Consider the following 27,498-nt stretch of genomic DNA (forward strand, 5'->3'; position numbering starts at 1 on the left):
GGTCTGAGATGGTCACATCCCTTCCTGAGCAGCCTTGGTTCCTCCAGAGGGCCTCTAGAGGCATGCTTCATCTAGGAAGCTGTTAGGCAGAAAAGTGGGGCGCAGATGCAGGGCGGCCACCCAGGATGGTCTGTCAGCCTGTCTCCAGGTCCGCAGCCTGTGCCACTCCCCGCATGATGTCAGATTGGCTGGGAAGGCTGGGGCAGAAGAGCGGTTCCTGCTAATGAGTCTCTCTCGCTCACAGTACACATCGAGCTCTTCTGGGGGAGAGAGCTCCTGTGAAGAAGGCCGGATGCGCAGACCCACCCAGCTGCGGCCCTTCCAGGCCCGGGCGGCGGTGGACTCCGACTTCCCCATCGCTCACCTGTCCAGTGACCCCGACTACTCCTCTAGCAGCGAGCAGTCCTGCGACACGGTCATCTACATTGGGCCCAACGGCACCGCCCTCTCGGACAAGGAGCTCACCGACAACGAGGGGCCCCCAGACTTTGTCCCCATTGTGCCGGCCCTGCAGAAGACCAGAGGTGAGAGCCGGCCCCCGGAGGCTGGGGAGGCAGTGGCCAGCAAAGCCGAAAGGGACTGCTTGAAATGCAACACGTTTGCAGAGCTGCAAGAGAGGCTGGATTGCATTGACGGCAGCGAAGAGCCCAGTAAGTTCCATTTCGAAGAGCTGCCTGCCCAGTTTGGGGCAGAGCCAGCCAGTAAGGGGTCCCCGGTGAGCCAAGCAGTGGCAGGGCTCTGTGATTCTGAGAAGGAAGACATCGGGACCGAGTCCGACAGCCAAATGGCCAGCAGGGAAGGTGCTGAGCCTGCCGTCTGCAAGACGCAGAGGAACCACTCGCCCATCCCCACAGCCACGCTGCCCCACAGCCCCAGCCCCGCCTCGCCTAGGAGCATCCCGGGTAGCAGCAGCCAGCACAGTTCCCAACTCGCGCAGAGCCCCAGCCTCCAGAGTAGCCGAGAAAGCCTCAATTCCTGTGGCTTTGTGGAAGGCAAGCCCCGGCCCATGGGCTCCCCCCGCCTGGGCATCGCCAGTCTCTCCAAGACCTCCGAGTACAAACCCGCCAGCTCTCCTTCACAGAGATGCAAAGTCTACACCCAGAAGGGTGTCCTGCCTTCTCCGGCCCCGCTGCCACCCTTGAGCAAGGATTCCCGCATGGTCTCCAGTGAGTCCCTGCTGCAGCCTGAGATCCGCACGCCCCCCGTGGGCATGAGCCCCCAGGTGCTGAAGAAATCCATGTCTGCAGGGAGCGAAGGGTTTGCCCACAGCCCTGGCGATGAGGAGACTCAGGCAGCAATGTCCCCAGAGGCCAAGAAGGAGATTCTAAGCACCACGATGGTGACTGTGCAGCAGCCACTGGAACTGAACGGGGAGGATGAGCTGGTGTTCACGTTGGTGGAGGAGCTGACCATCAGCGGCGTCCTGGACGGTGGCCGCCCCACCAGCATCATCAGCTTCAACAGCGACTGCTCTGTGCAGGCCCTGGCTTCGGGCTCCCGGCCCGTCAGCATCATTGGCAGCATCAGCGAGGACCTGGAGTGCTACTCCAACATGGCTCCCGTCTCTGAGGTCAGCATCACCCAGTTCTTGCCTCTCCCGAAGCTGAGCCTGGACGACAAGGGCCGAGAGGGCGGGAGCCGACGCTCCTCCATCAGCTCCTGGCTGAGCGAAATGAGCACGGGCAGTGACGGGGAGCAGTCATGCCACAGTTTCATTGCTCAGACCTGCTTTGGGCACGGGGAGGCCATGGCAGACCCTCCAGCCTCTGAGGTGGTGGGTGGCCTCCAGAACACAGCAGTGTGCAAAGAAAAGCCCAAGGCCTGCCCCGACAATTTGCTCATCTTGTCTGAAGTGGGGGAGGAGTCCTTCAACAAAGCACCCCCCATCAAAGGCTGTAAGATATCCACATTGGGCAAAGCCATGGTCACCATCTCCAACACAGCCAACCTGAGCAGCTGCGAAGGGTACATCCCCATGCAGACCAACATCACAGTGTACCCCTGCATTGCCATGAGCCCGCGGAATGTCCAAGAGGCCGAGGCGGCCGTGGCCAGCGTCAGCTCAGCCCCCAAAGCAGCCCAGGCACAGGAGAGCAAGGAAACCAATACCAAGAGAGAGATGAAATTCGAGGACCCCTGGCTGAAACGGGAGGAAGAGGTTAAAAAAGAGAATACGCATCCCAGTGAAGAAGGGGGCAGGTGTGAGACTACCTCCAGCTCCCCAAAGCCTGAGGCCAGGGCAGAACAGGAGCAGGACCGGAAGACCAGTTCTGGGGAGCGGCTGAGCAGTGAGGTGTCTGCCTCCCCGCTCACTGACAGCTTCAGGAGGGTCGCAGATGGCTGTGAGATGGCCCTACCCGGCGTGGCCGCCCAGAGCCCTGCATATCCCGGCAGAAACCTGAAGTCCAGCAGCCTTCCTCGGGCTTTCCAGAAAGGCAGCCGGCAGGAAGAGCTGGACAGCCTATTCTACCACTGTGCCGCTGACACCAACGGCCTGGGCACCCAGGCCTCCAAGGCAGCCCTGGAGAGAAAGGTAGCATCTCCCAAGCATTGTGTTCTAGCTCGGCCCAAAGGGATCCCTCCCCTACCCCCAGTCCGGAAGTCCAGCTTGGACCAGAAGAACCGGGCCAGCCCGCAACACAGTGCTTGCAGCAGCAGCACCAGTAGCCCCTTGAACCAGCCAGTGCCCTTCTTGGCGGGTTTCCCGGATGAGTCCAGCAGCAAGATGAAGGATGCCAGCAGCAGCAGCAAGCTCTTCAGCGCCAAACTGGAGCAGCTGGCCAGCAGGACCAACTCCCTTGGCAGGAGCACAGTCAGCCACTACGAATGCCTCTCGCTGGAGCGAGCGGAGAGCCTGTCCTCCATGAGCTCGCGGCTGCACGCCAGCAAGGACAGCACCATGCCCCGCGTGGGCCGGAGCCTGGGCCGCAGTGCGGGGGCCTCACCCACCAACCCCGGCCCCTCTCCGTGTCCCGGGGCCTCACCCAAGGCCAGCCAGTCCAAGATCTCGGCGGTGAGCAAGCTCCTCCTGGCCAGCCCCAAAGCGCGCAGCCTGTCCACGTCCACCACCAAAACCCTCAGCTTCTCCACCAAGTCGCTGCCGCAGTCGGTGGGCCAGAGCTCCAATCTGCCACCCAGCGGGAAGCACATGTCCTGGTCCACGCAGTCCTTGAGCCGCACTCGTGGCTCCGGCCTGACGTCCAAGCTGCCGCTCCGCGCCGTCAACGGGCGCATCTCGGAGCTGCTGCAGGGCAGCGCCGGGCCCCGGGGCCTGCAGCTGCGGGCTGGGCCGGAGGCCGACGAGCGCGGTGCGGCCCCCGACGACAAGCCGCCCGCGCACCTGCTGCCCTCCCCCTACAGCAAGATCACGCCGCCGCGCAAGCCGCATCGCTGCAGCAGCGGCCACGGCAGCGACAACAGCAGCGTGCTGAGCGGGGAGCTGCCCCCGGCCATGGGCAAGACGGCGCTCTTCTACCACAGCGGCGGCAGCAGCGGCTACGAGAGCATGATGCGCGACAGCGAGGCCACCGGCAGCGCCTCCTCCGCGCAGGACTCCATGAGCGAGAACAGCAGCTCGGTCAGCGGCAGGTGTCGGAGCCTCAAAACCCCAAAGAAACGCTCCAATTCAGGTAGGCGGCTGGGCCCCCGGGTGCCAGGAGGGCCAGGGGCCCCGTCACTCTGCTGGTCTTGCTGGTGGTGAGGGGCGTCCAGGGCTCAGGGACTTGACCCCTTTGCCAGCAGTCCTCGGCAGAACCGTGGAAGGGTGTCGGGGCCCAAAGTGGCTTTGTCGAGGCTGGAGCAGGTAGGGCGTTTGCCTTGCACCCAGCCAACCCGGGTTCGATTCTCAGCATCCCATATGGTCCCCCGAGCACCACCAGGAGTAATTCCTGAGTGCAGAGCAGGAGTAATCCCTGTGCATCACTGGATGAAACCCAGAAAGAAAAAAAAAGTGGCTTTTGTCCTGCCAAAGCTGCAGAAGCTCTTCAGCCAAGTCTTGGGGACAGAGGCAGGACACGGTGCAGGCTCAGAACCCTCAGGCCCTGCAAGGGCTGTCAAACTGCCAGTTGGTTCCTCCCTTGGTTCCACTCACCCCAACTCTAGAGACCAAGAAAACTGATGCTTTGGGTTGTCTGGGGCTTCAGATCAACTGTCTGACCTCATGACCTGGTTTCTACAGAAAGCAAAACTGGGAGGCCCTCAAGACATGGGCAGGCTCTCTCTGCCCATTTTGTCTCATGGAAGGAGCCGAAGAGGAGGCCCTTCCTCCCCGTTCCATCTCAGACACACCCATAGACAATGACGCCTGCCTTCTCGCTCCCCACCAGCACACCTGAGATGAAGCTCCTTCCTCACCCGGCGCCACACCTGCCCCCAGCACTTGCGCACATACTGTGGTGTCAGAAATGAATGGTTTGGGAGAATGCCTGCCTTTTAGCAGTATCTCCTATCAGAAGGCATGATCTCCGTTTTCAAGGATTTCAGAGCATGAAAGTTTGTTCATTGGAGTTCTGTGTGACATGTGACTGTTATGTGTTGGGCAAGGAGTTAGCCGTGAGATGAGGGAGGTGAAAGAGTAGTACAGAAAAAAGGAGGAGATACTCAAAGCAAAAGGAACAAATTACACTTTAGCTACTTGATAATTTTACCTAATTCCTCTTTGCTCTTAAATAGCTTCCAAAGAAATTGCCCATTCTGCTCAGCTGGCATAAGGAGTCATCTGATGAATAAAGCAATCTCTGTAGAGCCCTTGATATGATTTTGTGCTTGACTAGAGTGAGGGAGGGAAGCTCAGGTCTTGCCTTCTTGTTTGTTCTTGGCTATATTAGGGCATTTTCCCAGAGCTCCAGACTCTTTAAGAGCTGTCATAAACCATTTCCCAACAAGATATTCGCACCAACAGCATATTTGAAATTGAAAGATGGGGTGAATTAGGATCTCCCCTTTCTGTGGTTCCAGTAACTGCTCCATAGACATTTTCTCCACCATCTCTTCCTCTTTCCCATCACAGACAAGCTCTAGCTCTAGAATAGTCTAATCCAGACATAAATGCTTTGGTCAGCACACATCATAACCATTTGCCTCAAGTCAAACAAATCAACCTTAAAGACTGTGCAGTTAAGTCATGATTCTAGAGGTTGTGATGTTGATAGCACAACAGAAAATATTCACAAAAGGAATGTAATGAGGATGTTACACTCTAAGCATGCTTGAGTGTCATCATGGCTGTCAGAGCCCTGACGTCTTTATTCCCCATGTGGTATGTGCTTCAGGCTTTGATCCACTTTGACATGCGTCACCTCAGCCCTCACTCCTCAGAGTCTTAGGAACCATCCTCAGGGCAAAACCCTGTGAGAATGAGTGGAGAACAAAAGCTGTAACATGACAGCTGTTATGGCCTATTATCAGGGCATTAAAATGTATAGATACTGTTACTAAAATATTACAAGAATGTTAGTCGATGTCAGAATCTTGGTTGAAAAAGATATCTCTTGGTCTTCTCACTAATTAACTTTATAGCTACCATCTTTCTCTTCTTGAACTTCAAAGTCTGTTTTGTTGTGTGGTGGTACTTCTCCATCATCACATGCGTTGGCCTTCCACAAGCCCTACTTTCATGCCTTGAATCCATCAGTCCATTTTGTTCTTTCATAATCTTCTCTTTCTCAAGACTTGCCTTTTTTGGCTTGGCTATGACACTAAAACAATGATTTTCAGGAGAGAGGCCAGCAGGCCAATATGTCCTTGCCCTACGTATCTTGTCAAATAAATGTCCTCTCGGTGTCCCTTGTTAGGTGAGGGAGTTGGAGGGAAAGGGTGGAAAATAAGAGCACCGGGCAAAAGTTTCAGAGTGAGTGCCGGAGCACCAGCCTGCTGTGAGTTGCTGTGGGACAGAGAACCGGGCTCCATTATGGATATGACAGCGTGGTCTATGCCTTTCAGGTTAGGTGAACTTGTCTTGCTTATTTATGGTTATTATTAAGAGAAATCCTAGTTGTCAGACATGATCAGCATAAATCAAAAGAGCTTCCTTTAAAGAAGCCATAAAACTCCTCCAAGGAAATTCCTAGCTAGATGGTTGGATTTTACAATTACGCAAAATGTTTGGAACTGCTGGGGAGAGGGGCCCATTTATGAGAGATGGATTTTTTAATCTGGAGAATTTTAATACTTTGGTTCTTTTTGTAGTAAAACTGCAATGGAAATATATGACTTAAAATCATCTGGAGCTCTCAGAGTGTTCTGTGGTCCCCTTAGAAACAACTGAACATAACTACTGTGCACAGAGCAGGTGCATTCCTGCTGGTTGATGAGGGCACAGAACTGACTTGGCTATGTGACCTTTAGGGAACAACTGCCATGTCTGGCTTCAGTTTTCTCATATGAAAGTAAAATGAGGGGGGGTCGGTAGAGAACCATCATTTTCTCATGGCTCTCATGGTATGAGATGATGCAAATAAGAAACACTATTGCTGATATTATGGTTTCTCTTCCAGAGGAAAATTCAGTGGGATTTACACGGATTTATAATAATTGTTGCCCAGGCATCCTCTTTGCTATTTGAGCTTGATGCTGTGGAAGTTTCAGTGTGGTGGGGTAGGGACAGCAGCAGTGCCCAATGGGGTCACTTTAAGAAGTCTGTGCTCTCTGGGGAAAGAAAGAGGCACATGTGGCACAAAAAAACGAAACCAGGCGTATTGCCAAGTACTGAGTGGTGCAGTGTGGCGTAAGTATAGGAAGCAAAGAGCATTCCAGAGCAACAGAAATCTGCTACAGGGGATTCAGTGGGGCCCTGAGTGCTTAGAAAGCAGGTGGAAGGCGTTGTTGGCAGGGGTGGAAATGGGTGAGTGTAGCCTAGCCATAGGGGAGTGTGGCGTCTGTCACAGTCTAAGCTGATCTCAACACAGGAGATGTTTTCATGGATGTAACAGATGATAAAAAGTGTAACCCAGATTAAGAATTATTATGGTTGAGAATAGAGAGTCATGATAGGTTCTTGAAAAGGTGAAAGAAGTGGTGAGTTGCCTTTATTGGTGGTTTCTCATTGACTCATTCATGGTCTTTGCCAACTCCCTTATGGCCCCATCGGCCCAAATAAAGCCTGACTAGAAATTAAGGTGATGGCGGGAAGTTCAAATGGATCACAAATGTCTGCCTGAGTTTGGACACATTCAGTTACTGTCATTAAGAGAATAAAAATTGGTGATAACTCAGATCCAGGTGGTTTGAGCCCTATACCCATTTCAAGCCTCTAGTCCTTACACTGACAGCTTTCATGTCACATATCATATGACACATACCATAGGATGCTTTCTGTCTTCTTTGGGTCTCCTACATGGTGCGTTAGCCCCTGGACTTCCTTCTCTCTCTTCCTTTGGGGAAGTGCAATTTAGAGCATCTGCTTGGTCTGAATGAAGTTCGGTCAGGTGTGGTGTTATCAGCAACCAGAACCCCCAGAAGAGGAGGCGTCTGAGAAGTCAGCCTAGGGACATGCCAATTCTGGGATTGACAACCAGGACTTGACCAAGCTAGAAGGAGCTCCCACAAAACTTGTTATACACTGGCCTCACTTTCAGGATGCCTAGCACTGAGCTCAAACAAGTTACTATGAAGTAATTAGATGCCATTAGTGTTTACCCTGATACAAAAATCATATGATAGTCTTGATGATAAGAATAGCATTTAACAAATCAATGTACATTTAAATCTATCAACAAAATGCATATAGAGGGAAGATATCTCAAGTACTAAAGATTGCATATGACAAGGTGGAAAATGGAAAGGTCTCCCTCTAACAGCAGGAATAAGACTGATTCTTACACTGATTCAGCACAGTATTGGAAGACCTTCCCAGAGCAACTGGACAAAGGAAATGAATAAGCATTCACAATTGGACAGAGGAAGAAAACTGTCACTATTTTCTCATGACATAATTTTAGACCTAGAAAGCCAGAGAGATACGCATGCACACACACACATACACAGAGCAGAAAAACAACAAAAACTCTCTCAGTTTTTGAAATATTTGAAAATCTGAATTACTTCAATATCTGAAATATTTCAAGATCCAAAATAATACAGACATAAGTCATAGAGTTTCCATGCACTAACAATAGGAAAGAGATTTTTGGGGGGGAAATCCATTTAAAACAGCATCGTAACGAATATCTAGGAATAATTAGAGACTAAACTATTAGGTATTGAAGCTAGAAATTGAAAGGGAAACAAAGAAGTGGAAAGATGCTCATAAACTGAGCATTTAACATTGTTAAAATGTCATACAGTTTCAAAGCGGTTGTCACCAAATTTCCAATGACATTATTTTTAGTACCTCCAAATCCTAAATTATGTAAGGAACACCCCATAAAACACAGTTGGGTCTAGTAATGATAAAAAATTATTTCCAATTTCTATGCAACAAAACTTGATTTCTTAACCAGAAAGGCAGCACAATAGGTAAGACGTTTGCCTTGCATGCTGCTGAACTGAGTTCAATCCGTGATATCCCATATGGTCCCCCAAACCACTAGGAGTGATCCCTGGACACAGAGTCATGAGTTAGCCCTGAACAATTGAACAAAGCCAATTGTGGCCCCAAAATCAAACAATCGAAAAGTAAAAACCAAAACTTCTTCTGTACTGCAGCAGCAGAGTGTAGACGCCCTCAATGATCAGGGTACAGGAGTTACATGGGCCATGTGCTCTGTGTTTGTTTGTTTACAGTGATATTAATGTTTTAGGCTTACAACATTATTGAATCACAACCACCACCAGAGTGCCAATATTCCTCCCCCACTGTCCTGGGTCCCTTCTTGTCCTACACATCTCCTCCCCCACTGCCCTCAGTTGGCAGCTCCAGTTCTGTAGTCAGAATCTGTGGGGCTGGAGTGATAGCACAGCGGATAGAGCATTTGCCTTGCACGCGGCCAACCCAGCTTCGATTCCCAGCATCCCATATGGTCCCCCTAGCACTGCTAGGAGTAATTCCTGAGTGCAGAGCCAGAAGTAACCCCTGTGCATTGCTGGGTGTGACTCCCCCTCCAAAAAAAGCAGAATCTGAGTGTTTGCTTTTACTGGCCACTGTCTATTCCCTTGCTTAGTTTCTTTGTACTTCACAAATGAGTGAGATCACTTGATGTGGTTTTTTTTTCCATCTGATTCACTTTATTAGTATGATACAATTCAGTTTCATCCAAGTTAGAGCAAAATACAAGATCTCATCTTGTATTTTATAAGCTCAGCTTATAGCTGAGCAGTATCCCATTTTATATATATATACCACAATTTCTTTCACCATCTGTCACTGAGAATTTTAATTGTTTTCAGATTTTGGCTATTGTAAATAGTCCTGCAGTTAACATAGCCATGCATTTTTCTTTGTGAATTAATGATTTCATGTTCTTGGGATACAATCTCAGGAGTGGAACAGCTAGGATGGAGGAGTCTCTGTGTTGTTTTCCACTGAGGCTGAGCCAGATGACACAGCTACCAGCAATGAGAGTGTTCCTTTTTTCACCTCAATCATGTCAGTACTGGTTGTTTTTTACATAGCTCATTGTCATTTTTTATTTGCATTTCCTTGATAAACAGTGATAGTGAACATTTTTTATATGCCTGTTGTAACTCTGTATGTCTGTCTTCTTTGAGAAAGTGTCTGTTCCTCGCCTCCATTTTTTTAATGGAATTATTTGTTGATGAGCTTTATGAGTGCCTTATGCATCTTGGATATTAGCCCATTGTCAGTTGTATGGTGTATAAATATTTACCCCCTTCAGTAACTGTCTTTATTTTAGTCATTTTTAACAGTTCAGGAACTTTAATTTTGTGTTGTGTCATTTGTTTATTTTTGCTTTTTAATTATTTGTCAATGGGTATAATCAGTGAAGCCATTTCTGATTTTAATATTATGGAAAGTTCTTCTAATGCTTTTATTGATTTTTTATGGATTTGGGTCTAATATTGAGGTCATAAATTCATTTAAAGTTAACTTTTGGATATTGTGTGAGATTATAATCTAGTTTCTTTTTTATTTTATTTCATTTTTTAAAATTTTATGTATGGATATGTAGTTTTCCCAAACCTATTTGTTGAAGAGATTCTCTTTGCTCCATTTAATTCATCTAGCTCCTTTGTCATTGGTTAACTGTCTATATATGAGGCTGTCAGTGTGAGGACCTCTGGACTCTGAGTTCTGTTCCATTGGTTTGAGAGTTTATATTTATCCCAGTACTACAATTTTAGGTATTTTAATTTATATAATAGTTTAGAATCCAGGAATGGGATGCCTCCTATCTTACTTTTTCTCATAGTTGTTCTTGTCATTCAGGGACTTTTTGTAGGGATCATATTCAATATGTATAGGACATCCTGCTTTGGATAGGATAGTCATTTTAGCAATGACTTGACTATGGGCTATGTCTTCATGTCCCTATATCTTCTTTTATTTCTTTTAATAGTAATTAGCAGTTTTCATAATTAAGCATACCACCACCTTTGTTAATTGATTCTTAGATATTTGAATTTTTGTACACAAATGTAAATGGGATTTTAAAAATTATTTCTCTTGTACACCATTGTTTCATATAAAACTGCAACTTATTTCTGTGTATTGATTTTGTAGTCTTTCACTTTCCTGTATAGGCTTGTTTTTTTGTTTGTTTTTTGCTTTTTGGGTCACACCCAGCATGGCACAGGGGTTACTCTTGGCTCATGCACTCAAGAATTACCCCTGGCAGTGCTCAGGGAACCATAGGGAATTCCGGGAATCGAACCTGGGCTGGCCGCATGCAAGGCAAATGCCCTACCCACTGTGCTATCACTCCAACCCCAGGCTTGTTGTTTTGAAGATTTTTTGGTGGAGTCTTTAGAGTTTTCTATGTATCCTATTATCTCAACTGCAGGACATGGGATGCTTTCTAGTGACAACTAACTGTGCTTACAGCATCCCTTGTGGTCTTCTAGGGGGAAGGACTAACCACACATGCAGCTGTGTAGTCTCCCGTGGCCACCACTGGGGGCTGCAGGTTGTGGCTTTGCAAGACCTAATGCGCTAGAACATCTGCTGAGCAGGAAGCTCTGTGTCTTGAGCCCCTTGGTCTATCTTGAAGAAGTCTGGCCTTTTCCCTCTGAGCTTGTGGTACCTTAGGTTTCAGGAACAAGCAGCACATCTCTTGAAACTGGAGGAAAGCATGTCCCTCCTCCTGCAGGCCACGCAGGCCACAGGGACTCAACACTCTATAGACAGAACCCACGGTCATTAAGGAACAAAGTGAAAAGAAGGGTGTCAAGAAAAGGGTGTCATCTTCTCCCCAGTTCCCTACAGTCAGCTGAGCCCAAAGGATCAGCACTGCCCAGGCTGCCAGCTCACAAGTACAGATGGCCCAGCCCTCTCTCTCCCAGATCCTCCCAAACACCACCGAGCCACCCAACCTTGTGGACACCAGTGCTTGGGGAGCACCCGTTCGCTCCTGCTTCCCTTCATTCTCCCTCAGAGTGGACTTGGGGGTAGTCCTTCATCCATTCTACTGCAAAGCAGAAGCAGCCCAGACTCAGGTGCAGCCGGCCGAAGGTTCCTGCAGATTCTCTCTCCCGCCCTCAACAACTCCCTCAAACTCATAAGGAGACCATATCGATTCTGAGTTAGATTCGAGCAGATATCCTTCAACTACAGGAGGCAGCTGCTAGAATGGTGGCCCATTACCCAGTCACTGTCCTTCCCAGGCCTGCCCCCACCACTGCCCACAGAAGAACCTATAGGAGACTGTGGTTTAGAGGGGCAGCAAGTGTGAGCATGCCTTTCACCAAAGGCCCATGCTTCCCTTCCCAGACCAAGGTTAAGAACAGACCCCCAACTTCTTTTTGAGAGGGGCCAGAATCGGTGGGACAGACAGACACTATAGTGGCTCATTATGGACAGACATGAGGATGAGTCACATCCTCAGAAATCAGGACATGGCTTCACAGCCGCCACTTGCCAGGGCTCCTGGGCACAGCAGGGCCCCTGGTCTGCCTGCCAGTTCCCCCACTGCTTGCTGAGGGTCCCAGTGAGACCGGCCTGGAAGGGCCTGCATCAGCCTGACATCTGGCTCTGAGGCCAAAGGCACATGCTATGTGTTTTTCGCCATCTTCCTAAGAAGAACATCAGTGTTTTGAGAACAAGCAATGAAAAGAATATTAATATGCAGTGAGCCTCTACTATGGGCCAAGTTCTGTGCTACTTAATCATAACGCATCTATTTATTATCTGATACTTTCTTCTTTGGATTTTAGGGTTACCCCTGGTGGAGCTCAGGAGTTACTTCTGTCTCTCTGTTCAGGAGTGCTCCCAGTTGTGCTCTAGGGTCATTTCCAGTGGTGCTCAGGGGACCTGACAGTGCTGGGGACTGAGCCTGGGGCCCCCATGTGCGCAGCACATGTTCTGCCCTTGGAGCTCTTTCTAGCTGGAGCTCCCCCCTTTTCAGGAGACGCTCTGGTGCCTCTGCTGGTGAGCAGGCGAAGCCTCCAGCGTGGGCACTGTGAACAGCCCTGGGCTCTGGCCTGGGCCATTTAAGAGAATGAAATTCAGAACAATGATCTTTGATTCATTCGTCCCCTCCTTAGGTTCTCAGAGACGGCGGCTTATCCCAGCACTGTCCCTCGACACCCCCTCTCCTGTGAGAAAACCTGCCAATGGCTCCGGGGTCCGCTGGGTGGACGGCCCCTTACGTAGTGCCCAGAGGGGCCTGGGGGAGCCCTTCGAGATCAAAGTCTACGAGATTGATGATGTTGAGCGGCTCCAGCGGCGGCGAGGAGGCAACAATAAGGTGAGTCACCACCTGCCACCAGCAGGGCCCCGAGAGAGACTAGGTGGTGGCGGTGTGCCCTCGACTGAGGGGCTCAGCTCATTGATGCTTCCCAGTTGGCTTTTGGGGTGAGGTTCTGTCCCCACCCCTGCTCAGGACTTTAGAAGCACCAGGATTTCTCCACCCAAAACATCCTGGAGGCTCAGAGGCTGGGAAACTGGTGCTGATGGGACCCTCCTGAGTCCAGTTTGGAATGCAGTGAATGCAGCTGCCTCCAAAATTCACAAAATGCCGGTGGCAGCACTGCCCCATGTGGGGACTGTCTGAACAGAGCCAGAGCCTGGGCTTGCCCTAGACTTCCAGGCCCAGCTGTGTGCGTGTGTCCAGCAGCATTCATGCCTTCTAGAAAGCCGTATGAGCTGCATTGGAGCTGAAGGTCTTTCCTTCTTGTCTCTCTTACTAGGAAGTCATGTGCTTCAACGCCAAACTGAAAATTCTGGAGCATCGTCAGCAGAGAATCGCTGAGGTCCGGGCCAAGTATGAGTGGCTGATGAAGGAGCTGGAGACAACCAAGCAGTACCTGATGCTGGACCCCAACAAGTGGCTCAGTGAATGTAAGTCCCAGGGTCCATTCCTCACCGAGGCAAAACAGCCCTGGGGTGCACACCGTGGTGCCAGGCTCCCCAGCCTGTGACCATTCAATGGGGATAATAAAACAGAACTTGAAACTGTCCCCTCTGGGAGCCAAACAGGAGGGGCAGCGGCAGCAAAGGGGGATGAGTATGGCTCTTGAGGAAGTATTCCTTCTGTTTCAGTCCAAAGCTCCTGAAAATGAGATTCTCCCCCTGCATGTGGCAAAAGATCACCCAGACATGAAGGCTGGATTACAAATCCACTCCTAGGCCACAAAATCGCATTGCATATCTAGCCTGAAATAGACAAGAATTTATAGCACTTCTTTAATAGGGAGGGAATGTGCAATCCCAGAAAAGCTGCACACAGAACCAGAAAGCAAGGCAAAACATTTTTCAGGAAAAAATAACATTCGCAATGTTATTTCCATTTAATAGAAAGCATAGGATGACAGTAACCATCTAATAACAATTCAGAACAATTTTGCTCTCTTTGAAAGACAGATTCAATTGTCTCTTATTTATTTGTTCCTAGCCATTCCATTTACCACAAAATAAAGCCCAAATTGGGTACCAGCTATTACAGTGCTATGAGACCCTATGCACCATGGTCTGTGGAATAAAGTACATTATTGGCGTTAAAATCCCTTTCCTTCTCTTTTCTGTTTGCCAGTTGTCAATCTTCTCCCCTTAGTCTCAGCTTCTCTGGCTCCCTCTCTTCATTACTTTTTCATCTATAACCCATAACCCTCTGGCTAGTGTTTCCTGGGGCTGAAGGGAAAGTGGGGAGAGCATGTCAGGCAGAAATAGGAGCATTAAGCTTATGAAACATCGGTGGTGGGGCTGGAGAAACATCCCAGTGGGTTGAGTGCATGCTTTTCCTGGTTCTCTAAGCAAATTATGAGCACTAAGGCAGGAGTAACCCCCGAGCACCACCAGAATCCGAAAAGAGTAAAAGAGAAATTGGTGAAATGATGCTCGATGAAAGTGACAGAATGTGTCTGCCTTCCAGCCCTCCATCATTCCTTTTACCCCTGAGAATGAGGTGATACCATCTCCTCTGACTGCCTCCTTGGTATCTGTGGGATGAAGTGAGAACCAGTCTGTGAATTATCCAACATGTAGAGTGGCTACCTCAGTGCCTGTGGCTACCATCAGGCAGATCCTGTGGATTCTTCCTTTACTACACGGGGCTGTGGAACTGGAGAAAAGTGTTCCACCCCTCTGAGCCCAGGGTCTTCTTATGTGACACAAGGGAAATGGTGGGGTGAGAGGACACTACTACCCAGGAGTGCTAGAGGAGTGAAGGAGAAACCCTCATTCTACTGCTTGGCCCACCTTGAGGATCTAAATCTGGCATCACTGCTATTTCCTCAGAGGGCAATGAAGTAGATAACCTCAGCAGGAGACATTTCAATGCACCGTGCATTCGAGAGCTTCACATTAGGTCCTGTGATAGGAATGTGGACCGAGTCAGGGTGCTGGTTTCAAGAGTGTTTACATCCAGGGCCTCGATTGGCAGAAAATAACCTAATGAGCCGAGGAGCTCACCTGGTACTGTGGCAGACACATGGAGCTTTGCTTCCCCTTGGGGCCTCCCTCCAAGGGTGCCCTTTTTCTTCCTTCCTAATCCCTAAGTGTTTCAGCACTCCAGGGGTAACCTCTTAAGGCAGGACTCTTTCATGTTTACTGCTTTCGTTAAAATTTTATTTTTGAGAACTGTTTCTGCCATAGGCAGTTTGAAAATTATTTTCATCTTACCAATTCATATTTCCCCCCAGGATGGGAGCAGGCAGGTGGAAACATCAATACACACATGTGTAGTTGCTTCCGGGAAAGAGTGGCTTCCTCCTCGCCCTTGGACATATCAGGAATCAGTGGTTTGCTTTCGCTTTCTCTTTAGCTGCTCTGCTGGGGGGAACAAACACTGTTCATTCTTTGAACTCGCTTGGTGGTGCTGCTGCTTCCGAGTGACAGTAGAAGCCTCTAGTGTTAGCTCTCTGGGTCCGTTATTGTATCCTTCAATGCTGCAACTTCTGTCTGGTACTTTCTTTTCTTCTCTGACTCTCTAATGATGTGCTCACAGCATCTTTCCATCTTTCTGAATTTGATGAGCATCTACGTGACAATCCCTTTGCATTTCTCCTCAGGTAGATGTCCTCACTCCGTTTCACTGAGGCCTTTTCCTGGGGCTGGTCCTGTTCTTTCATGTGGAACACAGACCTATGTCTGCATTTTTTCCCACTCTCTATGCTCATTCCTGTCTTAGGGGGAACATGTGCCCCTCCCAGTCTTGAAGAATGACCTTGTCAGGTGAAAGACCAGTCACTTTATCCTGCTTTTGACGGTCTCTTCAGCCTTTGTGGTTATTCGGGCCTCATAATTTGTTTTGTTTTGTTTTATGTTTTGGGGTCACATCTGGCTGTGTTTAGGGATTACTCCTGGGTCTTTGTTCAGAGATCAGTCCTGGCAATGATCAGGGAATCAAATGTGGTGCTGGAGATTGAATTTGCCATATTCAAGGCAAGAGAGAGCAAGAGACCTACTGTCTCTCTCTGTATTATCTCTCCTGCCCCACTCCTGTTATTCTTGATTCTCCCATCAGGCTATGCCAAATCAATGTGCTCCTAAGTGAGACATCCCTTTGAGCCGCTACTTTCAAGCTGTTGAAATCCAGAACTTCATGCCACCTTTCAAAACCTGTGCAAGTATGCAGGCCTGAGCAGCCGCATCTTAAAACCTGCTGTCCTCCACAACCAATGACATGACAGTATCCTCTAGACCAGTGTTTCTCAATCTTTTTTGTTGTTTTTTGTTTTGGAGCTTCACCCATCAGTACTCAGGGCTTATTCCTGGATCTGTGCTCAGGGATCACCCCTGGTAGGGATTAGGGGACTTTGTGTGGTGGCAGAGATCAAATCCTGGCTTGACCGTATGCAAGACAAGCACCCTACCTATCTCTCAAACTTCCTGAAACATTTCTCTGGGACCCCCCCCATTTCAAAATTTTTCCTTCCCTGCTACTCACCCCATAATATTGATTAGCCCCCTTGTCTCATGCGATGCCCACCATTTATGTGGTTTTACCTGTGGCACTAAAAAGATCATGTCCCCTAACCGGTAGGCCCTCCCAGAGCTCCCCCAAAGCTGTGTCGCTCAGCCAGTTCTGTGGAGCCAGCACAGTGGGACAGAGTTCTGAGACAACATAGAGGTACAGCAAAATGCCTGCAGCAGCTCCAGCTCTAAGAAGGTAGAGTGGAAGTGTAAAACATGGCACCCGCCAGTACTTTTGCCCAAGTGGAACATTCCCATAGACCTTATTCCCTGGCAGATGTGTTGATTAGCTGACAGGTCTCTGTCATATATAGTGCAGGGGCTTTCCAACCTGCTCCTTGTCTGCAGCCTCCTGGCTCAGCGAGTCTGCGGGCCTGACTTTAAGAGCCAACTCTGAAAGGAGACCCTTCTGCCTCTTGAGTCTCCTGTTGGTTTTCAAGAGTAAATGTTTTGGGGTGCCTGTTGGAGATGTCATGGGCTGGGGTGCCTGAAGTGGGCATGAGCGAGCCCTGACTCCTCAGGGAGAACCCTGGGGCTATGACGGCCCTCTGGGCATCATGATTGGGCTTGTGCCTCGCCTGCCTATTTCAGCATGAGCCTTTTGTTCCTTGTCGTGGGGTGCTTGTCAGTCCCTTTCAAACTTTGTTCCTTGGGAACAGTTCTGACTGTACTCGTGTTTCTGAAATGGCCCAGGGAGAAGTGAACCCGGAATCATCCTGTGCCATCATGTATATATATATGTATATATGTATATATATATATAATATATATATATTATATATATATATATATATACATATCACTGTATCACTGTCATCCCGTTGCTCATTGATTTGCTCGAGCGGGCACCAGTATAATGCCTCCATTGTGAGACTTGTTACTGTTTTTGGCATATTGAATATGCCATGGGTAGCTTGCCAGGCTCTGCCATGGGGGGCAAGATACTCTCGGTAGCTTGCCCGGCTCTCCAAGAGGGGCGGAGAAGTCAAACCCAGGTTGGCTGCATGCAAGGCGAATACCCTATCCACTGCGCTATCGATCCAGCCCATATATATGTATGGCTTTTTGGGTCACACCTGGCGATGCTCAGGGTTTACTCCTGGCTCTGCACTCAGGAATTACCCCTGGCAGTGCTCGGGGGACCATATGGGATGCTGGGAATCAAACCCGGTTCAGCTGAGTGCAAGGCAAACACCCTACCCGCTGTGCTATCGCTCCAGTCCTGTAAGTCATATTTTTAATGATGAATAAACAGAAGGTCACATGAAAGCAGAAATACAGATTCTTAATTCATGCTAACTATTCCCTTGGTTTGGGTTAGAACTCACTGTTCCCTAGGTTTAGGTAATGGATTGAGTGGTGGCAGAGAAACATGTGCACAGGGAGCCACTAAATTATTCTCTCTCTCTCTCTCTCTTTTTTAATTAATTATGGGGCCACATCTACCAGTGCTGGGAAAAGGAATTGTTATGTGGTATGGGGGTGGACCCCATTGCCTAACACATACAAGGCAAGTTCTCTATCATTGAGTCTCATTCTTGGCCCTCTGTTCATTTGCATTTTTTTAAATGTCACCTTTGCAGGGGTATGGTTACATTCAGTGGTGTTTGGGGCTTACTCATGGCTTTGCACCCAGGGATCAGTCCTGAACGTGTACAGAAGATTCTCTGTGATGCCTGGAATAGAATTGGTGTTGCTCACGTTCAAGTCTTGTGCCTTAACCTCTGTGCTATCTCTCCATCCCTTGGTGTCACTCTTGAAGAAGTCCAGTAATGAAAGGAAGGTTTATGGGGTTATGGTATGGTGGGAGGTCAGTAGTTTTTCAAATGTTCAATGACCCTCCATCCCACTCCCAACCCAAGTCCTCAGTAACCAGTGTCAGTCATACTGTAAGTCAGGGCAAGCCCCTTGCATCTCTTTCCCACACAGTCTTCCCACCTTATAAAGAAGTCAGCCTCAGTGGTGCTTCTGAAGCTCTTCTCAGACCACATCCATACCTTTGTCTCATAACTACTTTAGTCTTTATGACAGTGGGCAGAGCAGCTGTGACAATCCAGCTTTACTTTAGGGAACCTGCGCCCGCAGAAGCTGTTGGGCCTGAGCTGAGGCCTCGTTAGTAGCAGGAGCTGCTCGAGTCTCCTGCGGTGGAGTCCAGGGCCAGCCTCCCCCTGGCAGCTGTCCCATCCATCTTCTCTGCGCTGCATTTCCTGGAAACAGAGCCAGGCGACCACCCTTCTTCAGTCACCCCTGCATCTGTGGGCAACCACGGCCAGGAGGGGACAACCCCTGATCACTGCTCTTTAGAAATTGAGTGAAACAGTGTTTACTTCATGCAGGCTTGAACATTTGGGAACACACATGGGCCCCAGACTTCAGCATGTTTTCGGAGTGCAAGGACTTCTCAATAGTGATGTAGGTCTGACCACCATCCTAGTGCCTGAGTGTCCAGTGAGTGTCACAATGTGTTGTAGAAATGCTGAGAGATCAGAGCTCACTGCTGGTTCGAAGAGGCAGCTGCCCACAGCCACACTGACGAAGGAATGGAGGGGCCCAAACTTCACAGGAGTCTGGGCTGTAAATGAGGGAGTGTCCTACTGTAGCCTGCAGATTCCTCCTAATGAGTAACAAGGTTGTGAGAGTAACTCCCAATGCTGTGACTGAAGGTTCTCAGTAGACTGTTAAGAATCAGGAAAAAAGAAAAAAAAAAGAAACAAACAAAAATAAAATGTTGGGGATAGGCACTGATGATTAGAACCACAGGTCATGTTGTGATTGCTAGTTGCAAACAGTGCCCCTCTCTCCACCAGAGGGGACACAGGACTCGGGCAGTGGAGTCTCCCAGCCCCGACTTCTGGACTCAGGGCTGGTGAAAATTCAGGGGCCGCAGTTCAGGCTGAGTGAAATAGTAGGTCATCCCTGCTTCCTGTCCCCTTTGCCCACCAGTCTTCTCTTTCTTCGCAGTTGATTTGGAGCAGGTTTTGGAACTGGATTCCCTGGAGTACCTGGAAGCGCTGGAGTGTGTGACAGAGCGCCTGGAGAACCGTGTCAACTTCTGCAAGGCTCACCTCATGATGATCACCTGCTTTGACATCACCTCCAGGCGCCGGTGAACAGAGCCCCCGCCCCCACCCCCTCCCTCCCAGGACTCCCAGCCAGGCCCACTCCCCAGGCCCAGCGGGACTGGTGGCTCTCAAAGACAACGCAAGGAGGAAGAAGGTTGGTGGCAAGTCCAGAGTGAGTGTGGAGCGGAAGGAGGTCTTTTTTCTTTTGTTTCCTGTAGGAAAGGTACAACACCAAACATGGATGGGAGAAGACGATGGGAAGCCCAAGGAATGGAGAAGCCCCGTGAGACTGAAAAAGCACTTTGAGGAACTTTCAAGAACATGTTTGTACATAAGAACTGCTGGCAAAAGGGACCTCGCTCTTCTTGCAGTCTTGTGAGAAGGGGGAGGGGCAGACACAGGATTGATGTTGAAAGCTACAACGAACAACCACAAAAATTTTATCCAGAATGACTGATTAAGTGCCTTTCAAATCTTTATTATTATCCAAACATTTATGTTCATACTTTCTTGTGTACAGATGGTGCTAGTCAAGATGAAAATAACAACAAACAAAAATGAAACTCAGACACATTTTTGAAATGTATTTACAGCTCATGTTCTCTTGGTGTCTTATTCTATTTCTGACTTGCTGTTTTGGAGTAAGTTGTGTTTGTAGCACTATTTCCTAATCAGTATTGCAGATGAATAAATGTTGTCTTTTATGGTTACTCTGGTAAGGCCACTCAAACAAAACACAGACACTTCATGGACATGAAATGGCACGTTTCAGAAAGTTGGAGCAGCAGGTGATACGGGGTGCCACCTGTGATGTGTGGCACAGGCAGGAGGATGGGAAAGTTGGTAACAGAACAGGTGCATAAATTTGAGGAAGCTGGGAAGGATACCAGGGATTGTGTCTTGGAGGGGAAAGGAGCCCAGGAGACCTGGGCCCTTCCTTCTTCAGCTGTGTTATTTGTTCATCTGTGTGACCCCTCCAAGTACTGACACACGTGCTGATTCCTTTATCATCAACCTCAGGCTTTCCATAGCCCCTATTGTTTAAATTGAGTTCTCTTCCAAAGACTAGATTGAAGGCTTCAACCCATTCCAGAGAGCCATCTCTGATTGTTTGCTTAATTTGGGGGGTCTTCAGGACCACACTTGGCAATGTGCAGGGCTTACTTCTGGCTCTGCACTCAGGAATTGCTCATGGTGGTGCTCAGGGTAACATATAGGATGCTGAGGATCGAACCCAAGTGGGTTGCATGCAAGGCAAGCTCCCTACCCACTGTACTATTACTCCAGCCCTGTTTTTTGGGTTTTATTTTAATCTGTACTTTTGTGACTATGTAAAAGAAGGGGACCTGTACCTGTTTAGAAACTTCCTCAGGCACATGTCTGCAGAGGTACTACAGCATTATTGGTTTAGAGCAAGAAAGGATGTTGGGATTACACAAATACATCTGGTGTCTATCAAACTACATAAGAAGTTTCTGTCTTCCCATGACCCAGTGTCTTTACTCCAAGAGCGGACAAGCTTGTCCTTTCAGCGGACAAGCTTGTCACAGGAAAGCAGAGAGGCGAGGTGCCCTATTGTGTACAGCGCAGCCTGGACAGATGGGAATGTGGACAGATTGATGGGTTTTGGCTCCCAGAAACGAAGAACTTTTCTCAAATTCAGATAGGCATTCCTACCAAGTTCCTTTTGTGCCTTTGGTGACGGAACCTAAAGCACGCAGTCACGACGGAATTGTATGGCAGCAGGCAGCAGGGTGTTCTACCTTATAGATCTGGGCCCAGGCCTCCAGCCTTTCTTCTAATGCAGGTGTATGGGGCAATGTAGGGTAGTATTCCAGGACAGGTAGTCTCATCCACTCCAATTACTCCCCTGCAAAAAAAAAAAAAATGAACCCTCTCAGCCCACCTGTAGAAACAAGGAGCCCAGCCAAAGTCAGTCAATAGGAACTGAAATTTCATAAACTTCTCAGAACCAGATCCTTCACTAATAGGAACCAGAAGTCAGCCCCATGAACTCATTAATGACAAGCTCAGCTTTGCATATTCCTACACAAAGTTGTGCATGGAAATCATCCTCACCTCTGAGAATTGATTAGGTTAAACTAGGGTGAATTGTTGCTCCAGAATTGACTCGCCTTGTTGAACAGTGTGTTGGTTATATTAGAAAGCAGAGGTTCCCCTAGATCCTCAACCTTAATCTACTTCTGCAGGGCAGCCCCTTGACTCTGGACATTCCTCTGTCTCACCAATTGTAAAAATGAGCTTCAGGGCTTAACATTTAGGGCTTAATATAAATGAGCTTAACATTTTGGAAGTTTCTGAACCCCAAGGGAGGTCCTTGTTTTAAGATTGAGTTTTCCATTTGACATTGTTTTTAGTTAGAAAGAAAGAACTTTGTGGAAAATTTTTAATGTTAGGATGTCAGTGGTGAGTAATCTATTCTTTGCTGGAAAAAACTTTATTACTAACTAATGGTCTTAGCTTCTACCCCGGCACGTCTGCCTGAGTCCCCAAGTCACCACTGTGTCTGATGTACTTAAGCCAGCATTGGTGTCTTTGCTGGAATAACACTAAGTTGAAACATCTACAGAGATGTAAAGTTTCAACCAGTGGAATCTTTCCCAAGAGAATGGCATTCAACTTACCTCCTGCACAGAATGACAGATGCTATATAAGATAGCAAAAGGGCATAACAAAAGCAAGCACTGTCTTTCCAAGTCGGGTGGGTTTCCCAAGATACAACTTCACGGAATATCTCACAGGTCACTGTTGGCCTTGGTGTAGACCAGCTTGGTGTGGAGACTATCCTTCCTGATTTGTTTTTCCCTCCCCTTTAAAAAAAAAGAAAAAACTAAATAAGTTGTCAGCATCTTCATGTAGCACATATTGGTTACCCATTAGTGAGTGAATCGTGTGTGAGTTCCGCTACTGCCTCCGAGTTGACTCTATATGTGATAGTCTTTAGACACAAAGGAAGCTGGTCTCACCAACTCCCCTGAGGCAGTTCCAATAATACAACCACTAGAGACATACCTTTACTTTTGGTTTTGCTGGCAGGTAATTCAGAAAGGTAAGAGAAATGTGGAAGAATACATGTCTGTTTCATTATTCTCACAAGGGAAAAGCCAGAAAAAAAATGAAAAGAGCATTGAGAATTATCCCTGCTTCCTTCCCTGAAATATATCTCCCTCTCTAAAGACTTTACTGAGGATGCATAGGCAAAAAAGAACAACATTCAGATCCAGAAAAAGAAATAATGGCATTGTTTTCCCGGGAATAAATCTCTATTGCATTGCATGATGGGCTCTCCTGCTGTGCCGGAGTGGTAGTTTGCTTTGTCCTGGGCTTTCACTCCCCACCTGAGAGCTGCAACCTTTGGGCCTGTCCTTGAATTCCCTCTCATCATGGGGAAGCTGTTGCTAACTTTCATCTCTTCACATTTGAGAGCAGAACACCTTTTCTGTTGTTTTATCTCCAATTGCTATTCCGAACACGAGGAACTTGAGATGCAAAAGCAGAGGTCAGTCTAGTGTTGACACAGGTGGAGATCATACAGGAGACCCCAAGCTGAGGAGGGGATGGAAGCTGGCTTGATAAAAAGCCATGCAGACCTGCCCAGAGAGCTCTGCCAGCAGGAAGCCAGCCTAGTTTGTCATAAATTAGCTTTAGGTTTGAAGTCTGTTTCTGCAAGGCAGCAGTGTAGCCACGAATATCATCCAGGGAGGTGGTTCCCCAAAATCTGACACACACACACACATGCACACCACATGCTGGTTATTGCATTTCTGTTTGTTGAGCAGACAGACATGTTTCTTTAGATTCTAGCGCTACTCGTGAATTGTGGCTCACTCATAAACCTTATCACAGGTGTCACTGTTGGAAAGCAACCTGTGAGCTGGGTTGCTTGGGCTGGTAAAGATAAGACTTGCTAGATTTACTAACCGTCAACTCATTTGGTGATAGGATCTGTCATCAGGCTTCCAAAATAATGATGTATTGAATGTTTGTATTTTTAAGTTCCTTATTCCAATAGAAGTTTAGGCTGTCAAACAAATGACTAAAGATGAGTCCATGTCAAAACTGAAACCAGAAGATTATGAATTTACTTATTATTTTTTTCCTGCATCTATGGAAAGCCTGAATGCATGCTAGTAGGAAGTAAGTGTGCAGAACTAATTATGCTAAATGAATGTGTGTTCCCGCCGTCACCTGTGTTCCCTGCACCACTGAGTCCTGTGATCCAGCTTTCCCAAAAAATGGGGCCCGAGCCAAGGGTGCCACACAGGCGCCTGAGAAAAGCTAGCATTGTCCACTCTTCTCTGTGTCAGTGAGACAAAGCTGTCCGTTCTTTTCCCCAGACATCAGCAATAAAGGTCTTTATTTTTTTTCTGGTGTGAGGGGAAGGTTGAGAGAAAGGTGGTAGAAATTCAATATTCTTTTGGATTATCATGTTGCTTTTCCTTCCAGCTGTCAATATTTATGAGTAAAATCTCATATACTATATCACTTGACAATATTTGACAAAAAGTATTTTTTAAACAAAAATTTTAGATTGTTCATTATTAAAGGTTAAAAGTATAATTTCAATCCAGGAGACAATCTTATAACTCAAGCTCATCTGAAAAAAAAATAAAAAGAAAAAGTAAATTTTGTAAGCTACTTTATCCATTCCTAAACAAAATTTTCTGCTTTTGGGTGGCCCTACACAGAACCAGAGATAATATTATACTATTGGAAAAGGAGTATATTTGAGCAGTATCAAGCTTTCATTGCATATGATTAATCTTCTGTCCATAATGTTCCCAGTGCCCGTGCGTGTAGGCATGAGTGCCGAGGTACTGGCACTCAGACAACTATTTTATGTAGTCTTAGAAATTACCTTCAACTTGAAAAGGCTTATTCCTTCCTTCTCTGTGCTGATAATGAGTGTCCCACACACCAGCATACTCGATTTATGAAGTTATAATTTATTTGTAAACTCAGGATATTCTTTTATAACATTGCTTGTGTTTTATAATTTATTTTTACATCATGTTTGGAAGTGCTATCCAAGTCTATGCATTGAAGTGTAAGTTTGTGAGTCTGTCCGTGGCACTCTCCTCCCTCACTCTAGTGAGGTCTGTTGGTGGAGACGTGGGCCCTGGAGAGGAAAGATAAACAAGTCAGAATAACTAAGATTAGGGTCCAGTCTTCGATTTATAGGCTTAGTTCAAAATCTAAGCTTTTCTATGGTAATTCACGAAAGGGGGCAAAGGTCCCTTCATTTTGAATTTTATGATAATGAACATGAAAATCAGCCTCTGCAGGCCTAGTGGAAGAGGCACTGGTTTCTCACCGTTGGTTTAACACTGAATTTCTGGGAAAAACATGTGGACAGTATTAGGTCCCTACATTACTCTTACCCAGCCACCTCCAGTGCTACTGAAGGAGGTTTGGAAAAGCAACTAGAGTTCCGTACCTTGGATATATATAGTACCTGTTTCTTCTGGAGAAACCAAAGCACTTTAGTGACTCTTGTAATCTGTAATTCTTAAGGCATCTTGTCCCCTCACTGAATCCCTGGGAGACAGGGAGGGGCTGGGGTCAGTAGTCTCATTTGAGAGGCAACTAAACCTAGGAGAAAAAGCCTTGAGCTAGGGGCTGGGAACCCTCTCGCTAGGCCTGGTTTCTCACTCTCTGGGAAATGTTGGGCAAATCGCTTCAGTTTGCTGGGCCTCAGACTCCCGGATGAAAGACTGAGGGCTATAACAGCTGCCCTTCTGAAAGAGTATAAAGAGAAAATGACATAATTGATGGGAAGTGCTTTGGCAAATGTAATGCTCTGTCTAGGAGCTGGGAATAATCATTCGTAGATGATTTAGCTGAAGTCCAGATCAATGATTGGCCCAACTTCATAGAGCAGTTTTATAGTAAAACTGGGACTTGAGTCCAGTATCTTGGACCTTCCCAGTTGGTGCTGTCATACCCAGTGTGTGTGTGTGTGTGTGTATGTGAACACACATCACACCTGTACTGACGTGTGTACACAGTATGTAGAGGGATGCATGTGTACAGAAGGTATGTGACATGGTGCAAGAGCATAGGATGGAAAACCTGAGTTCTGGTGGAGTTTGGGAGATTGTCCCGTGGCCTTGAATGGTTACCTAACTTCTCTGGAACTCGGTCTTCTAATCTGTAAAATGAGGACATTGTGCTAAATGATCTTTGTGGCTCCTTCAGCTCTAGTAATGTATGTATGTATATATAAAATGCTTATCTGTAGAAATGGGCCCATTTGAAAAGTAGAGACAAGGCCTGCCCAAGTACATTGATTGTGTCAGAAACAGCAAATTTACAAACAAGTTTGTAAAATCTTGGTTTTTGTTTTTTGTTTTTTTTTTAAATCAGTGGTAGTATTTGTCATTGTTTTAAATTCATTCTTTAACTGAATAAAAGATTGGTGCCATTTGAAAAATGAAGTTCTTAGTTTACAACTGTTTCCTGTTAATAAAATTCATTTGTTATAGTCAGAAACTCAGTGATTCTGTACTTGGGCAGGTCCCAACAGCCTATTTGCAAACAGGCTGATTTTTGTGTATGGGTCTTTATATAACTATATAAAAGTTAGCTGTTGGCTTGATCATGATAAATATGAGCAGGCTACCTGGAGAACAGTCCAGAAAAGAAAGTTATAGTTCTCACAGACTGGTGACATGAATTCATTAAACTGTGTGCCATTTCCAGTGTGAAGACATTGTTTGCTGGCTACGATCTCTGACTTTTTGTGGCATATGAGGTGTAAAATGTTGTCAAAAAAAAAAAAAAGAATCTGGTGTTTAAAAAGAATCAAATTATGGTGGCATTAAATGTTCACTGTTGTTCTATTCAGAGTCATGAATTCCTCTCTTCCCAAGTTACCTTTCTGCATGAAGGGAAAATAATTCAGGGCCTGGGCAAGGGAAGGGGTGGGGGTCTTCTCACTCAAGCAGCTTGTTGGCGGTGCTTTTCTTTCCAGCCCTCAAGGAAATATGTGATCTACAAAGCTCAATGGGCGATAGAGATGAGAGCCCACTCATAGTCTCGGCACTCTTCTTTATTATTGAGTGTTATTTTTTGGGTTGGTGATCACATGTGAAAAGTGTCAGGAAGCTTGATTTGGTGTAGTTATGGTTTTTTGTTGGCTTCATGACTTTTCCTTTGTCCAATGATTTTTGCTTGCCCACAACAGAGCCAGTCTCATTCTGGGCCTGGATACATGGGCCTCCAGCTACTTGTCTCAAGTTTAATTGGATACATTCAGGCAAGAAAGCACAAACAGACTAGTAACTAAAAAAAGACCCTAGGTTACCCCATGGACCTCAAAGACAATTGTTCCTTTCCACTGCAGGTTATTTTCCCCTGAGCAGCAGTAAGGTATTTTCAGAAAGGCTAGTGCCACATTGAATCAACTAAATGCCCCACAGTTCCAGGAGATAATTCTGGTACACTAAAAGCAAACACACTAAGTGACAGGACCTCACTTTAAACCCTGTCTCCACTCTACCAGGCTGACCACATATACCTTGAGGTTCCTGTTTGTCTTCTCCCCAAATTCTATACCAAACCCTCTTGGGCTCCCATTGGGTCACTCCAACAGCCATAAATTCTTAAAGAATTACAGGATTTTCCAGAAAAAAAAAATGTCCTCAGTAGAAGAGTAAGTAAAGGTACTATGACCAGTCTTCTGGAAAAGAAAGACCATAAGGCAGCATCTAAACTTCGTTCTAAATTTAACTCTTCCCCTCAGGAAAAGCTAATGAACAATGTCTTAGCTGTATTTGTCTCTTACACCAGAAGTCTCAAAATTGCAATTTAATTTTACCCTTATTCTTTTGGTTCTGTCTTTTTTCTCAGTGAGGACATTTATATCTCATCTAGCAAAGCAATGAAGTCATTCAGTGTAATGAAAGGATATCAAAAACTAAACAAGCTGATAGCTTTTTTAAATTTATT

General features: G+C 47.1%; 1 protein-coding gene across 2 annotated transcripts in view; it reads left to right on the top strand.

Annotated features, from left to right (window-relative positions):
* Positions 1–26,374, top strand: part of KIF26B (kinesin family member 26B) — a 523,722-nt gene extending 497,348 nt beyond the window's left edge. For both annotated transcript variants that reach the window (XM_004605438.2, XM_055147197.1), the window contains 4 exons: positions 245–3,629; positions 12,598–12,800; positions 13,243–13,393; positions 19,427–26,374. In XM_004605438.2, coding sequence (XP_004605495.1) covers positions 245–3,629; positions 12,598–12,800; positions 13,243–13,393; positions 19,427–19,575 — 3,888 coding nt within the window. In that variant the 3' untranslated portion in view covers positions 19,576–26,374. The remainder of the gene's footprint in view (positions 1–244; positions 3,630–12,597; positions 12,801–13,242; positions 13,394–19,426) is intronic.
* Positions 26,375–27,498: the final 1,124 nt, after the last annotated feature.

Source organism: Sorex araneus, chromosome 9, assembly GCF_027595985.1.
Source record: "Sorex araneus isolate mSorAra2 chromosome 9, mSorAra2.pri, whole genome shotgun sequence".
NCBI classification, from domain to species: Eukaryota; Metazoa; Chordata; class Mammalia; order Eulipotyphla; family Soricidae; genus Sorex; species Sorex araneus.